Genomic DNA, 17,500 nt, shown 5'->3' on the forward strand with positions numbered 1-17,500 from the left:
TGAATGGGTGTAGCACCCCCTGTTGGGCGATAAGAGCAGGGAGAGAAACGGGATATTGTAGGTTGGCAGCTTGGCGAGGCTGTCAGTGTTTTAATCAGCGCTGTTCGGCTGGAGTTGCACTTCCTGTGCGGGATTTTTATTTTTTCATAGGTTACTTTTAATTGTATTGGTACATAAATGATGGCGTCGCGGGCAACGGACTAAAGAGACTTTTTTTAAACCAGTCTTTTAGCCGTTGTAGTCACTGCACTTACAAACAAAAGCCTAGTGCGGGTCTTGCGGTCCTTCACAGAGGAAATTCTGCACCTGCTTCGACTGAAACTGCATCACTGCGTGAAACAACAGTTTACACATATACAGCAAACCTGCAAAGTGGGGTCAAACAGCAAGCCACTGCAGCCAGTTAGCTAACTCGGCTACGTCAAGAACTTTTGAGGGCGAGCTCCCGTTATCATCTCGGGAAATCAGCCGTGTTTTTTCACTCATTCCGCAGTAACCGCAGTCTGAATAACCGCACACGGGAGGTGAACTTCACACGGTGCTTGCTGCAGTTGGTAAAGTTGGGCATCGTCCAGCTAGCTCCTAAGACATGCTCGTTTTTTTCCAATGTGACTCAGTGGCTGCTCATGAAGGTAACGTATCGGCAGCTCGGGTGTTGCCTGGCCGTCGTCGCTTTCTCTGTCCCGTCAACAAATAAAGGTCGATCAATCCAAGTTCACCACCTTCCCCGTCGGATTTGTCTGTAGTATGATGGGATCTCTGAAGGCTCTCCAGGAGTGGTGTCGGATACAGTGTGAGAACTACAACGATGTGCAAATTAAGGACATGTCTACGTCCTTTCGAGACGGGCTGGCGTTTTGTGCCATTATTCATCGCTTCAGACCAGATCTGATGTAAGTAACCACAAGTGTAACATAAACGCTACTGTAAAATGAAGTTAGAAGCAGGTTAAGTTAACGGTAAGGTTAATCTGTGGTACACTGGTTCTTTTTTGTGTAGGAGCTGCCTCCGTTGAAAGGTATACTGGTTTTTGAGGCGTGACAGGCTGCTAACTGTTTTCTTTTGTGACTGAATTGAGGTTCAGAATTACTAAGGGTAACTCATCCATTCAAAACACCAATGTAGAACAAAACCTGTCAGGACAGAGCCATCTGAACTCATCTGTGCTCTAAAGAAGAGCTGTCAGACTCCTTAAACTCAAAGGCCATATACACGTACAGCCCAGTTTGATCTCAAGTAAAACCATTACGTAATAACATATAACTTAAGTTTTATCATCTTAATAACTACACTGGACCATATTCAAAACTATTAAAAATGGAGACGAAACCACGAACCCAAGTGGGAAAAACAATCCTTACCCCATTCATTTTAAAATAAGCCAGCCAACCATTTTTTCTGTCATGTAATTAGTGATCTGTGATTGCTTAAGGAACATGTGTAATCCCACAGTATCATTATAAGCTACTTGAAGTCTGTGTAACTTTTTTTGTTACAGAGACGAGTACAGTATGAGACATGTTCACTCTATCCATACTTGCAAAAGAGGGCGTGTGCTTGTGCATACACCATACATCATTTTCTATAATTATCTCCATCATCTGTCATTTCATCTGTAATAGAATGCCCAGGATATTTTTACTTTAATGGAATCTGTACGATTGTTATGAGACTGTTTGAAATCAGGAAATCTTAGATATTTGTCTTCTTTGCTTCTGTAAATCATGTAAATCATGACCGCATTCTTACAGACACTTTGTGTGGTGTCCTGTTTTGTACCATAAACAGGACATGTGGTAAAGTGCCCCTGTAGACCAGCACTGCTAGAACTAAATACCACAAGATCCTATGCATACATAATGTGGTTCACTAGAGTACGGTCATGCATCCCACTTCTCCAACAGAAAATGTTCCAGTTCAACTCACAGCAGAAAGTCATATGCAAAACCACATGTCAAGGTTTTGTGACTAAACTAGAATAATATTTTTTGCCTTTATGATTCAAACAACTTGTACTTTTTAACTTTCCATACATTTTCACATTTACTGCTCCCATGTAGTAATGATGGCATTGCTACAGTAGGAGTAGTGTTGTAGGTTAAAGACAAAAATCCAGTTATTAATGCTTTAACTGCAGTGAAATTAGATGTTTTCATTGTATTTAAGTAAAAATCTAAAAGCACCATACTAACATACCTAAGTATGGCAGTGTTATCTTGGAAGACACTGTTCATTTTTCAACTCTATGTTTTAATTATATTTTGTCACAGCCACTTAAAGAAAAAAAGCCTCCTGTAATGTTGTGAGTTCTGCGATGTGAGCGAGTGTCCAATGTGGCGTGTCAAAGTCATCCTGACTAGCGACGCTCTGCCTGTAACAACACTTCCCTTCTGTGTTTCACACCTACACACTGAGTACAGAGGTTACCACAAAACACCACAGCGTGTATATGTGATTTACAAGGGTTGGGTATAGGGAGGAGGACATGATGACTCGCCATCTTTTTAGTAGAGATTCAAAACAGTAATTTTGTTTTTCACTTGAGTGACAGTGAGCCACCTTTAGCCACCTGTACAAATGACAGCCTGAAACTTTACAGTGCACACAAGCTATCCTGTTTTTGTTTAACGTATGCTGCTGTACACTAAATGTGAATGTGTTTATTTTTTTCTCTTCAATCAGAATTCACACAATACAATGGTGTGCCTTGAGAAAAGTCCAGATTTCTTGGAGATTTTGTGGCAACTATAAGTTATTAAAAACAAAACCCAGGAAAACTTGCTAGGCATGTGATGCGAGTATGACTGTATTAAACCACAGAAGCACTCTGTCTTCAATTAAATTTTATTGAGTTTATTCTTTGGGAAAATTGGCTTAAAAAATAAGAAAAGTCTTCACTGGTGTCTGACAAACACAAAATCAGTCAGGATGGTAACCTACCAACACTGGTGGTATGCTGTATAACCACTGAAGGTGCTACAAAAAAAAGCAGAAGCCCCACAGATGAGCGATTAGCAAGCGTTTTTACAAAAGAAGCGAATCATAGAGATGATAAACCCTTTGCCCAGTTTGACATTTCTGACCATAAAGCCCGTCTTTCAAGGGCAACTGCCAGTCCACAGTGGTCATCAGTGCCCTACCTGCAGACAGGGGTGATAAAAAGGACTTTCATGCTTCAAGAGACCTGTGAGCATCAGAAAGCTGAGAGCTAACTGTCACAGGTTACTGGAAATGGTCATACGCCATAAGAGTTCCTGAGTGAGCCAGAGACAAAGGCAGGTTCTTCCATAGATTCACCTATGAAAGCCTTGAATTTGAATTCCTGAGGTAGGGCAAAGGCACACCAATGTACAGGAAAAGAGGGAACTTGATTTATAACATCAGGGGAAAAAATGAACTATGGATGCTTCGTTGTTCTGAACAGATTGTTATGAAGGGCTAGAATTTTCCCACAGACTGCAGTAAAATGTACCGTTAACCACGTGTCATCCCAGTGTCCTTTGAAGAAAACAGGCAAAATGTGGTCTGATAAATGATTTTGGACAGTAAGCATGTGGCTCGTGCTGTTCATCTCTCAGGTGAGCAAACTGGACTGAATGGAAGCAGAGCAAACTTTCACTTAAACAGTGAAGTGGACTTTATCTGCATAAACAGCACAGCAGTAATGCTGAAAGTACAGGAATTAGACAAATCCTAAACTCTGCAAACTGGGAGCTTTCAAGCTTTGCCTCTTTAATTTGTGTCCCAGCATGCCTCGCTGTTCAGCTTTCTTTCTAGCTGCAGCGGCCCAGCTGAACTCCCTCTGATCCAGACAGACAGCCCGTCAGACTAATCTGCGGCTGAGACCTCTGCCTGTCGAACTGGATTTAGCTCTAATGCATGTGCAGGTCATTTGTAGTAGAAGTGCTGCCCTTTACTCTGCAGCCACTGAAGCTTCATTGAAAAATGGCACACTGATGCAGATGAGACTTGGATGGCCTTATCGTCCTTTGGATGACGACTCCTGTCAGTCAGACCAGTGGAGATGGAGTAGATGTGGAGCCCCAGAAGTCATTCATGGCAAAGTTAATGGAAGTGCACATAAAGTGTCTTTTTAAAACTTGTATTTAAATAAAATTCTGTTAATTTATTGCTGCTTTTGTTTTATATTTTTAAAATCTCTAACTCATTTGATGTCTCACCTGCTCCTTGATTAGTGCTTAATTATTCACTGTCATAACATCAGACAATCTTATTCTGCAAAGCTTTTCCAACTGACTAAACCAGATTTAGCGGATGTACTGGTTCAAGCCAGGTTTTGATCATGTGGATTGTCATTACCGCCTCTCTCTCACTCTCTCACCTAAAATAAACCTTGGAGTGAGACTCTGAGTCATTGTGGATTAGATGTGCATGCTGATCACACACAATATTTCACCGTCCCAGTCAGTTCTTTTTTTTTTTTTTTTTTTTTTTTTTTTTCCTTTTTTCTGTGAGGTATGAAAATGTAAAATCTTTGTTATTTTTGAGTTACTGCACTTTTTATTTTGGCAATGTCTGTTATGCTGACACGGGGGACTCGGGCTGACACAGCCCTGATATTAAAGTTGCTGCTCGGTGCGTTTGTGGCCACGGGAATTAGATTAGAGAGAACAGAGGTCACTTTGTGTGGCTCCAACACGGAGCTCATTCACAGGATTTTGCCTTCTTGAAAGTTCCACATGGTTTCCACAAGCACTCATTAGGTTCATGGTGGGTTTTTCTTATTTTTTCCCCCTGCCATACTGTTGTGTCTAAGACCACTGCACACATTTACTTATGCACATTCATCCCACAGCTCCTCAGACATTTTTTCCAGTTTTACTGCAGGATGTTTACTGGTGAGAAACTGGCTTTAGATCCCTGCTCTGGGCATTTTAGAGCAGAGCCTTGTAATTATCGGCCCATCGCTCCTGCTGCTTCTTTCTTTTTGCTCTGGCATCAGGCATCATTTAAGGCCGGTTTTTGAGATTGTCAGCAGTGGTAGGTGGGAGCTGTAACCGCTCACCACTGCAGTTTGTTATGCTGTCAGGCAAATAATAGCTTATAATCTATTTAGATTATAGCTTATAGTCTATAATATGAGTGCAAATAGTTGAGCAAGTTGTATGTAGAAACAGGGCTGCTATAGAACTATGCTGGCTGCCTTATCTTCAGCCTTATCCTAAATGTTGTTGTAACCTTTTTCTGTCATTGCAGAGATTTTGGCTCACTGACTAAGGAGAATGTCTATGAGAACAACCGCCTGGTGAGTCACGTTTACAACTATATGTTTTGTGCACACGTTGTTCTGTGTTGAATGATGTCATTTTGAAACCTGAGTCATTTGGAAATCCCTAGCTTATGTGTAGCCAGAAACATATTATGTGTTTGACTCCTCATAGATGTTATGGGTGTAAGTGGAGTGTGTGCGTGATGTGAAGAGAGACTCTTACTTAATTCTGCTGAAGGGCAGAGAGTCAGAGGGAGGAAGCCAGAGCACTCTGTGTCAGAAAAAACTAAATTCTTGACATAAGCCTGTGGAGAAACCATGAAGTGAAGCTTTTCAGTGCAAAAGTGCAGAGTTTGCAGCTTTGTAAAGCAGTACATCAAATACAGCCTAAAACTTTAAAAATCTGATTTCCTTGGCTGTTTTTTTCCACATGGCTTTGAAGCCAGGAGAACATTGAGGGTTGAAATGGAAGTCTCCTTTCAGTCTGAGCTCAGCTTTGGCTGTTTTAATTGTTGTTGTTTTAATGTTTGTTTTTCAATTCCTGCAGTGTTAGGAGAAGTGAAAAGCTTATAAAGAATTCTTATAAAGGAAGAAAGTAATTGTCACGTCTAGTCTGGAGTGAATATTATGTGGAAAGCATGTTTGATTGACCATGTAAGATCAATTTGTAAGTTTCATGAGTGTATTTGGGGTTGATTGTCTCCTGGAATGACTTTTGAGTCCCCTTTCATGTAGGAGGTGCTGATAGACTCACTAAATGCTGAATCACTGTTTAGATGTTACTGCTGTCACATGGAGACTCAAGCTAGGAGCTCCTACTGTGCAGGTTTCAAGTTATTGTTAACCTTTAGAATCACTGTGGATTACATTACATTGGTAGCAAATGTCAATGTTGCAAACATTTTCCTTTTTTTTTTTTTTTTTTTGGTGTTACACAATCTTTTCAGGTTTTTGATGATGCCTGGTCAGGGTTGATGTGTCACTTGGGTGACACTTTGGGTCACAGACTTTAGAGTGGTCTGTTTAGGAAAGTCATAGGTGACAGGGTGAGGAGAATTCGAGCCAGAAGGAAGCTGCAGACTTTTTGTGTCACCTCATTTTTGTCATTCATCCAGTGCACCCAGTTTTTGTCTCTGTTTTTAGATTCAAATCCAAAAATAAAATGTTAGAAGTATTTGTCATGGTGAGCCACAGATTTTTCAGCACGAGGTGGAAACTACTTTAGCTTCCCTCAAGTAGCTGTTTTGGTTGTTGGGTTGCCACTACAGAAATAACTATATTGGTTTCACTTCACTCGCTCACCATGCTCAAAAAAATAACAAAAAATAAAAAAATCCTAGGCCTTGCAAAGTGTAAAATGCAAGAGAAAAGTCTTCCTGATCCGATTTGGGCTGAAAAGTGTTAAAAGATCCATCACTTGGATAGTATCTGACTCAAGGCCTCTGCAGCATTAAATCTCACTACTCTGAGTCTGCTAGCTGTGGATCACTGCAAAGAATCACCATGTACTCATGTGAAGTGGATAATTGCAATAAAATCAATACCAATAATAATGATAATGATGATAATAATAAATAGATATTAAATGTTACTGAGCAGCACACAGTATTAATGATACAAGACGTGTTTGGAGGCAGCTGCCGGCCAAGATGGTGTGCGTGTGTGTGTGTGTGTGTGTGTGAGAGAGAGTGTGTGTGTGTGAGAGAGAGTGTACTTGTGTTCATAAGGTTTCTCAATTTAACTATCTAATAGTAGGTGTGGGGAGGTTAAGACTGGTTTTTAGAAACCACATGTTTGGGGATTTTTAGATTTAGTTTCACTTTAATTGTGATGTGCAGCATTTGTAGGCCTCGTTGTTTCAGAACCGTGCTGGTATGTTGTTATGTAATGCTGTTTGCAGTATCATTTCTTCACTGGAATTTTTTTTTTTCTCACTGCTGGTTTTTCTAAAGGATATATCGTTAGCTTCATAGCATAAGTGCCTAAGTCATTTTTTGGTCAAATTGAGATTTTTGCCTAACTTTACTCCCCTACCACTGCTGCATCATCCTGTCCGTCTGAAACACAAAACACAAAAAAATGACTTAGGCACTTATGCTATGAAGCTAACGAATGTAAACATCATGCAAACGGCGGATTGTTTTTTTTTTTTCACTGCATACTTTCTCACCCACATCCAGTCAAGCTTTTCCACTTGTTTTGGTTTTATTTATTTCGGCTTGAGATAAGATTTCTCCTGCAGGCTCAGTGCAGTGAGGGGATTTTTTTTTTGTAGGTGCTTAAAGCATTGAAAGGTTAACCGCTAATCATTTCCATTCTCCTGAATAATACAGAGACCACACTCCCACAAGTTTCCACTACAACTCCTAATAATAAAGAAATGAAATACTGATAGAAGTCATACCAAGATACCACATTAGGTTTCAACAACAGGACAAGCTGAGTTGTTACCAAATTTGTGCTTATCAAGGTTTTTATCTTTAATAAAAAAGAGGTCAGTTTACCTCGCTCTTACTCAAGTTTTGCCTTGTATCTAAGCTCACTGGTTCCTGTCTCATTGCCAACATCTCTTTTTGTTTCCTGCTCTTTCTACTTCCTTTCCCCTTATCCTCTTTTCCTCATTGAAAGGCGTTTGAAGTGGCTGAGACTGAACTGGGGATTCCAGCCCTGTTGGACCCAGAAGACATGGTGTCTATGAAAGTGCCTGACCGGCTTAGCATCATCACATACGTGTCCCAGTATTACAACTTCTTCAACAACAAGTCTCAGGGTGCGTGCAACTGTGTGAATTCTGTCACATACACATGTATAATCTTTTACTTGTTCATGTATATGCTATTACAGACTCAGTAAGCTTTTTTTTTCAGTGATATATTTTAGGTATGAGTGTTTCCTGCAGAGATGTTTTGCATTTGTGGCAAACTGCGGTAAATGTGATTATATAAAAGCTGTCTCTCCAGTATCTTCCTTATCCCTGGATTGACTCCTTTTCCATGATCTTGAACTGCAGTTTGTCAAAGTAGTCCTTGTTCTCCTTGTTCCACTTTACCCTACCGCCTACTGGCGTTGGCCAGAGGGGCCGATGGCGCGATATGGCAGCCTCGCTTCTGTCAGTCTGCCCCAGGGCAGCTGTGGCAACCGTAGCTTGCCTCCACCAGTGTGTGAATGTGAGAGTGAATGAATAGTGGCATTGTAAAGCGCTTTGGGTGCCTTGAAAAGCGCTATATAAATCCAATCCATTATTATTATTATTATTTGCAGCCTCGGTGAGCTCAGTGTTGTGACACATACACCAGTTCTTTATCTGCAGCAGGTTTTGGTTGCCCTCCAGCATGAAACAGCTTGTCAGAGCATATCAGAGATTACTATCCCCAGCTGCACTCAAAGATGCTGGACTATGACTCTGACGGGTTTAAAAAACAAAAGACAGTAAAGGAAAAAACAAACTAGAATGTATGTTGGGTTGGTTTAAAAAAAAATATTCCAGTGTTTTGTTTTTATGCACTACTGTAGCAATCATCAAAGGAAAAAGTAAATATTTTTTTAATTGGATGTCAGTTTGGTCTCTCTTGTCTTCACCTTCAACTCTTAAGTGCTGTGATTGGGTCATATCATCATCATCATCATCATCATCATCCACTTTCTTTGCTGCCTATGCCAGTGAACAAAGAGCAAACACATTCAGTGTTTGATAACTTGAATAAATGAAAAATAAAGAGGGGGGAAACCACAGATGCAACTTGGTCAACTTTACCAATAGGGAGACATGAACCTAGAGGGTTGGGGCCAGTACCTGGGTATATTTGTCACTTTAATTTAGTGGTGCCATTCATGAAAAGTCTCACTTCATTTCTCATTTCATCATAACTCAGAAGAAACTGGACTGCACAACAGCTTACATTTTGGGTGTGATAATAATGTATACAAGAAATTAGCCATTAACTGGCTTCCCCTTGTTTCTCTACCACAGCAAACCCTCCTTGTATGAAGAGGCTCAGTACTGCTGGTCTCAATGAGCCAGCCCAGAAAAGGCCTGTAACTCCTCTGGAAGATAAGACTGAGGTAAGTATATAAGACTTGGCACCAGGAGAAGCGTTTTATTCTTTTATCTGTTTGGGAATATTAGGCCTAATTAACGTCTAGGAGCTTGACATGGTGTCTACTAGAGTTTGCATGGTAGCAAGCTGTAGATCACTCAAAATACTTTGATTATGATGGCCTGTTATGGAGTGGATAATCCCACTGAAATGACATTTGAAGCCTTGAAAGATTTAACAATCATTTTGCATGTACTATGTGGAGTTATTACATCGTGTAAATCTGCTATTTTTACTACAAAAGTGTAGAATATCCAAATATGGATTTTTATGTCAACTTCCTTATGTGAGCTATGTGTTGCACAGCAGGGGAAAAAGCCCAACAATGGCGGTAGAATAAGTCTATAAAGATAGCCTCTGTATCCTGTCTCTCTTTTCTTTCGCATGCCCTTCAACACCTTTCCTCCATCCCGTACTCCCATGTACTGCTTTTCTCCTCATCACTCCCCCACTTGCCCTTCCTCCCTTCTTCAGATGGAAATTCATTCCACTCCCTCCTCTTCCTGTTCTCCGTCCTCACATCTCACCCCCCCTCCGCTCTCTGGTCCTGAGCCTAGGCAGTAGGGTGGGGGTGGGAGGGTGGGCTTGGAGGTGAAAGAGAACTGTTAGGTCAGTCTTTCTTAACAGTCTCCTATGGATAAAAGACTAACAGTTGTAGTTTCTTAACACTGTGTGCCAAGTTTTGAAATATGCTGCTTCTAACCCCTATATTTACTTAACACCTAGAAAAAAACAAAACAAAAAAAATGCAATATCTCAGCCCTAAAGAGTAACTGTATCCCAAATGTGTGACTCCCAGAGCCACTAACCAAAGCTGTTTGGATTGTTTTTTACTAATAAACATCTTTTTATCATTTCATTCTTTTGATTTTTTTTAACATACTTTTAATCAAATTATGTTTTCACTTGAACTCCAAAAATAAGATAACCAAGTAGATGTAGCTAGCTAAACAGAATGAACAATCCACATCCTCAAATCCTGACTCCGTATATGATCTCCCCCCTCCCCCATTACTCTCCATCTTCCCCCTTCCCCTGATGTCTCCTCCCTGTCCCCCTTCCTGCGAACAACGTCCCCGGTCGCATGTACTTGCCGATCCAGTCCGTGCAGACAGGCACCGAAGCGGTTGCGGCAGTCAAGCGGAGCACTCTCAGCAGCACCTGCGCCGCCTGCCAGAAACACGTCCACCTGGTGCAGAGATTTTTGGTGGACGGCAAGCTCTACCATCGCAACTGTTTCAAGTGAGCGCTCCCTTTCTACTCATTTCTCGTGTTGTACGTCCTCACCTCCTCTCCTCAAGGCTTACTCCCTCCCTCTGGGTATGGCTGCCAAACAATTTAAAAACTTGACAAAACAAGACCCGAATTATTGAGTCAAGCTGTGACAGAGGATTCTGTGCACTATCGGGTGATGGATTCAGATTTGTGTGTGAGTAAGATGCTTGAACTGGATGCTTTATCTTTTTGTTTTAAAAAAAAATTGTCAATTAGAAAACATTTATTACAACTTATTACACATTTATAACATATTATAACAGAGTTATTACTATTTGTATTTGCCATTGCATTACTTTTTATTTTTTATTTCTTTTAATATCAGTAAATTCCCCTTAGCTATTTGTTTATAAATCTTTTTGTTTTGATTACTTTCAGTAATAGTTACTATGATATGGGTGCTGTTTTTCTGATTGAAGATGCAAGAAGTTCAGCTTTTCAAAGAGCTGGTCACATATTTTTGGTGGACACAACAGTTAATATTTTACCCTGAGTTGTAGCAGCTGCACATAGGCTTCACACTACAGCTAAAATTAGCTATCGTGTCAGAACAGGTGTGTCCGGTTTCCTGTGACATCGTGAGAAAGAAATGTTTATGTTTCACCTGTTGAACATTTTCAATTCATATATCTACTGTAGGTGGTGTTTGGTATACATTAATAATGCGTGAATCCTTTTTGCAAACAGGTCACAAAAAACAACTGTTTATTTTTCGTCACACTTCCTGTTTTTGTTTCTTTGTTTTCTCAGGTGCACTGAGTGTCACAGGACACTGCTTCATGGATCCTACAAATTAGAAAGCAACTCTGGGGCACTTGTCTGTGCACATCACCTTAATAGGAATGCTTTATCCAACCAGAATGGCCAGCCCGATCTTAGTAAGAGACCAGTGTCGGGACAGTCTGCTAGGACCGGTTGCAGCACAGTTCCTCACATGGCGCCCTCTGATGGCTGCCAGGCAAAGACTCCAGTACAGGAAACGAACGATTCTGACGTTCCAGCCGATGACTCGGTCACGGTCGCTCCCGTTACAACAAGCAAAGACGGTTTAGAAAAAACAGATGAAGACAGTACCAGCGAAGCAGAGGAGAAACCACGATCTGCCACACCTCCCAACCCTTTCGATGAGAGCGACGATGAAGAGGAGGAGGGAGAGAAAGAAGAAGAAGAAACTCAAACACCAGCCAAACACACAGCAAATGGAGACCTCCCTTCTACACCTCATGTTGAGGTTACCGGTCGGCCAGTGCCTGCACCCCGCCGGGTTTCTGATCCCATCCCTCCACCTCGCCCTGTGCCACGGGCTCGACTCTCCCGCACAGCAGACGGTCCTGCAGTCGGTAAGTAGTTTTTGCACAGTAAGTTTCTAAAAAATAGCAGAATCATTTGTTTATAGTCATGCTCAACGCTTTTCCTAATATCACAGGTGAAACTCAGAAGCTTCCACTTCCTCCCAAACCCAGAGGAAGGTCACAGTCTCCTGCAAGGTAGCTGAATTTATCTTAAATGCCATTTCACGTTCGTTAATCACACCTCCATAGTGTTTGTCATGTTGTTGCAGTGTGTGCTGTAATTGTTTAACCCTCCATGCTTCCATGTGGATGTACTTTGTTGTCTTCCTCTGTGTGACCCTCCCTTCCATCACTATCTGTGTTTCACTGTTCAGTGGCACCCATAAACCCAAAGACCCACCTTGGCTCGCACTGGTTCAGTCAGAACCCAAGAAGAAGAAAGCACCAGCCCCTCCCCCTCCCCCTGCTGGACTGGCAACACCTCCAAACACAGGCTCTTTGTCCTCTCTCAAAGGGGAGGGCTCCAGACCCAGCACGCCCCCCCAGTCCTCCAACCCGTTCGAGGACGACGACGACGACGAAAATAACGAGGGAAATGGGGAAGAAGGGAGTGAGGGAGGAGCACCTCCACCTACGGTGGTGTCTAGTCACCCATGGTACAGCATCACTCAGGCAGCAGACACAGTGGGTGCAGACACTCCCACTAATAAACGAAGTTCATCCCGCTCTGTCAGTCCTGCAAGCACCAAGAGCAAGAAACGGCCTGCACCTCGTGCTCCTCGGCCACCCACCGGTAACCAAGGTCGGTTTTATCAGAACCACAAACACCAAGAGCATCCCCTTTGTGCTTTACAAGTATCAAACAGTAACTTAACTATTTGATGTTTTATCAAATGTTTGTAAAGAAATTACAGAAAGAAACATAGGTCATTTTCTTTAGTGTCACCTGATTCAGTGGGTTTCTAAACTCAGTGTAAACAGCTGAGAATTTTGAAGTTTATAGATGAAAACACCAATATGACTGTGCAGTTAAACTGAATGAAAGCAGAGTCCCTTATGAAACATGGCTGTGCCCAAAATTACGCACTAGGATTGACTTTTTCAGGGGGCATACTCTTACGTTTACGTCACTTATCCATATTTTTGTAATTTATCAGTACTTGACTCATCGTGAATGAGGTCATTTCACCATGGAAATGTGCTTCTAACTTGTAACACAGCTCTCAGGAAGTGATTGGTGATGAGCTAACTAGTGTGTCTGGAAAAGACAGATGCGTCTAAATATGCTGAACAATAGTAGAGACACTGAACACGCAGTGCGTGGTACGCGATTTTCATAGTAACATAAGGGTCACCATTCAGAGCCATCCTGGTAATGTATTCGGGCAGATATTTGCAACTACTGACAAAGTGTTTGTTGTTGATTGGCTCTGCAAGGGGTGCAAGCACTATTGTGCAACAGAATTTCCTCAGTTTATTTGTTCACTCTCTATTTATGTCTCTAGTTAAACTGCCAGGTATATGGAGTTACATGTAACAGGACAAAAGTAAATTCATATTTGATTTTCAGTTGCAAAGCCTGATCGTCATTGATCAAGACTGAAATTTACAAGTTTACAACCCAGTGATTTATAATATTGTGCTTTACTTTCCATTTTATCCATTTAATAGATAAAAAGCACATTTGTCCAACTTTGAGCATCCAATCTTCAAAAATGTGTGCAGTATAGAAGTGTGAAGTGTGTGTGCTGTTGTTTGTCACTTTAATCCTAGATTAGTTTGTCTGATGTAAAATTAAACAACCTCTAATTTAACAGACAAGTTGTCACTTCAAAAGAGGTGAGCGGAAACTATGTACACAGCTGATAAAAATAGTAATAAAAAAAATTATTCTAAAGAGTCACAGACTAAAAATAGTTGAAAAGAGATGTGTTGCTAATAGATGCTAAAAATAATGTTGTGTTTTCTTTCCCCTTATCCTCTTTATTCCAACATTTCAATCTGTCCCAACTACTTTATTCCTCTTGAATTTCTTCTGTGCCTGCTGTTTTTTAAATTTTTTCAAAACCTTTTCTCTTCTTCAGTTCTCTCTCATTCTCAGTCCTCCTCTTGCTCCCCCTCTCCAGCTCTCAGTACAGAGAGTTTGTCTTCAGGCTCAGACTACAGCTCCTCTCAGCTCCCTTTAGCTGGCGGTGGCAGCAGCGACCAGGAACACAACTTCACCAAAAGCGTCTCCGAGCCTTCCATCTGCTCACCGAACGACTCCAAGCCTTCCCCTTCTTCCTCCTCGACTGAGCATCTCCGTCAGCCTTCTCCAAGCCCCGCCCCTTCTCCAGTACCAGCAAATGCCAGCTCAGCTCCAGCCACTCCACAGACCAATCGCAACCCAGTGACCAAGGCTCCTCGACCTCCACCACCACGACCCAGCAACCCCAGCCCACTGGCCTCAGAGGCCACCCAGTCACAAAACAAGGTAATGGCGCCACCTCCAAACAGAAGTCAATTTATATATCAATACACTTTGCACATACTAAAAATCCAACTGCATCTTTTCTCTTTTTAGCGGATATGTAAAGAGAACCCCTTCAACCGAAAAGCTTCGCCCTCTCCTGCCAATTCTAAAACCAGACCGCCAAAAGGCCCCCGTCCTGCTAGACCCCCGGCTCCCGGTCATGGCTTCCCACTTATTAAACGCAAGGTAAATAACCCCCCAAAATAAAAACGGACTAATTAAAAACAGAAATAAACCCGACAGAAATGACATCATCACTTAAGAGTAAAACAGATGAAGTAGTAGTCATGTGATTCAAACATCCTTCCAGGTGCAGTCAGATCAATACATCCCAGTTGAGGACATCCATGGGGAGATGAGTCAGCTGGAGAAGCAGCTGGATGAGCTGGAGCAGAGGGGAGTGGAGCTGGAGAAGAAGCTCAGAGACAATCCAAACGGTATCACATTACAGCACTTTAAGTCCAGTGAAGACCAGCTTTCTGTTCTTTTTGTTTGTTTGTTTTTTAAATAGTCATTTCTAAGTAATAAAAGCAAATCTGCTTCTCTGTCAGAAATGACTGGAGTACTAATATTTGTTATTCACCCTTTCTTCATTTAGATGAAGATGAGGAGCACTTGTTGGTGGACTGGTTCACCCTAATTCATGATAAACACCTTCTTGTCCGACGGGAAGCTGAGCTGGTCTACACGTAAGATATAAATTTTACAGTTTAGGAACGTCATGGCTGGTTTTATTTTTACATATAAACTCTGTAGACAGATGCTCAGAACAGTAAGCGTGAAGTTATATTTTCGAACTTATTGTTGCTTAATGTGTTGCTCTCTGCAGGGCGAAGCAGCAGAACCTGGAGGAGAGGCAGGCTGATGTGGAGTACGAGTTGAGGTGTCTTCTCAACAAACCAGGTATTTGAGACATTTCCATCTGTCCTCAGTCATTATCTTTTCTCTCCTAGTATCATCTGTATAATAACTGGGTTAGAACGTTATCCAGACTGGCCTTTCTCACATGTACAGGAAGGTTAAAAACCATTAAATGCCCAATCCAGTTTCATTTCAGTGGCTCCCAGTAACTATATTCTGTAAAATTATTGTTTACATTATTGAAGTACTCAAAGAACATAAAAAATAAAAATAAAAATCAATCTTCAGTTTGAATTATTAAGAATCTCTTGGTTAGTTTGTGCAATGAATGAAATGTCAGTATCTCCAGCACTCCAAGACTTATTAATCAGGACTCCCTGCTGACCTGACAGGATGGTGGATGTGCATTTAGTTTATAGTGAATGCTGCTCTGCTTTTGCATCAATAATTTATAAACCTTGTGAACACCTACAACGTGTACGTAATTGAAATAAAACAACAGATTAAATTATTAATCATGCTCTGCTTCTTCCATTTCTTCTTTCCTCTCATCAGAGAAAGACTGGACCGAGGATGACAAGAGTCGGGAGCAGGAGCTGATGGCTGAGCTGGTTACCATCATTGAACAGCGCAACCAAATAGTCAACAGCATGGACGAGGACAGGCAGAGGTAATCGAGTACAGACAGTTCATGTGCATCTGTGTTGTGTAGAGACTGGCAGGAGTCTAACTGTGGTTCTGTCACAGGGAGGAAGAAGAGGACAAACTTATGGAAGAGATGCTGAAGAAAAAAGGTGCGATGATGTTTCATTAGATTCATGAAGGCACTCTTTTCCTTCCTTTAAATTTTTAATGCAGTTTTATTTCTTATTTTAATCCTCATCAGACTTTCAGAAGGATCCAGACAGCGATCACCAGAAGAAAAAAGGGGCAAAGTTTAAACCCATCAAGGTGCTCAAGCGTCTGAGCCATAAAGGAGAACCGGGAAAGAGTCCCAGCCCGCGTAAGGAGAAGAGCTGAACAGCAGAGGACACGTCTAGCTCAAGAGGATATTTGAAGGACTACTATTTTAAGAAGACTAAAGAATTTTGATAGAAGATTATGACATTCAGTTGCCTTTTAGTGTCTGACAGCAAGTGCTTTAAAAAGTTTAGGCTCTGAATATTCAAACTAGTGGCATGTTGGGTGGGTTTCTGTATTACTGCACTGATTACTTTTTGCTTTAACATCCCTGCATTGCACAGTGACTCTGCTCTATAGGCCTTCAGCAAAGATGTGATATGTCAGCTTGCGTTGATCCCTGATATCCTTGAGTTTTTAATGTTTTTAGTTTTACTTGCACCCTCTTGAGTAGTGGTCTCCTTTGCTCCTTCAAAGGTGCACGTTTTTGAGGTTTTATATCATGTTTGGGTTGAGCCCATGGTACTAGTAGCAATAAGTTTGTCTTTTTTGTTGTTTTTTTTCCAGATGAAACTTGCTTGAAACTGCAGCATCTACTCTTGAAAAGCTCAATCAAAGACTTCTAGCTGCTATATATACACATATTTTATTTGTGTTTGTGTGTATTTTAGTTTCTTCAGTAGTAGTTTTACAATTGTGTTGGTGCTTGTCATCAAAGCATTACACAAACATAGATATAGTATTTATAAGTGGGTTAGACTGGAGGAGAAAATTAGACGAGTAACGAACTGCAGACAAAAAACAAACTGCCGGTTAGTTTTAAACGGGACTTATTCATTTTCCAAGGAAAAGCAGGATAGGTGTCCTTTTATTATGGAAGGTAACAGATGCAATATTGAATTTCAGAAGAAGAAAGTATACAGTATTTTATCAACTGTAGCAAAAGCCCAGTTTATAACGGTTTTAACTATCGAAGGATGGACCTGAGGTATGCAATCATTAATTTATATTTTACTATGCCTTTTTGTGCGTGTGTGTTTTGCCTTAAAGTAGTTTATATCGAGTGCCATTTATTTTATTGCATACATCGTTAGTTCGAGCTAATGTAAACGTGTTTACTCATTCTGTTCGTGTTCTCGTCTCTTAGATGATGTATTTGTCTTGTGTGGCTGTGTCTGTCTGTTTCTGCTCTGTGCCTAACTTCCTGTCCAGCTGAAACAAAGGGCTTCTGTGCCACCACATTTTTGTCATCTTGTACATTGTCCTAAAACGGCAGCAGGACTGTGTGAAATACTGACACTGGGAGGCAGAGGAATAAAAGAAATTCACACAG

At 41.2% G+C, this 17,500-nt stretch overlaps 1 protein-coding gene across 2 annotated transcripts; it reads left to right on the forward strand.

The window, feature by feature from the left end:
* The first annotated feature begins 14 nt into the window (after positions 1-14).
* micall1a (MICAL-like 1a) lies at positions 15-17,499 on the forward strand. 2 transcript variants are annotated; one of them, XM_005924942.3, is made up of 16 exons: positions 15-893; positions 5,218-5,266; positions 7,859-8,000; positions 9,201-9,292; positions 10,430-10,569; positions 11,353-11,942; positions 12,029-12,089; positions 12,269-12,696; positions 13,979-14,367; positions 14,458-14,592; positions 14,717-14,843; positions 15,005-15,095; positions 15,236-15,309; positions 15,823-15,937; positions 16,015-16,061; positions 16,154-17,499. In XM_005924942.3, exons 1-16 carry the CDS (start codon positions 748-750, stop codon positions 16,285-16,287), a joined length of 2,760 nt encoding a protein of 919 aa, XP_005925004.1. In that variant the 5' UTR covers positions 15-747; the 3' UTR covers positions 16,288-17,499. The 2 variants fall into 2 exon arrangements, with proteins under 2 accessions (XP_005925004.1, XP_005925005.1); XM_005924943.3 differs by having other exon boundaries at positions 14,021-14,367.
* Position 17,500: the final 1 nt, after the last annotated feature.

The sequence above is a fragment of the Haplochromis burtoni genome, unplaced genomic scaffold (genome assembly GCF_018398535.1).
Source record: "Haplochromis burtoni strain Fernald_Lab_line unplaced genomic scaffold, NCSU_Asbu1 Contig_70, whole genome shotgun sequence".
Lineage (NCBI taxonomy): Eukaryota > Metazoa > Chordata > Actinopteri > Cichliformes > Cichlidae > Haplochromis > Haplochromis burtoni.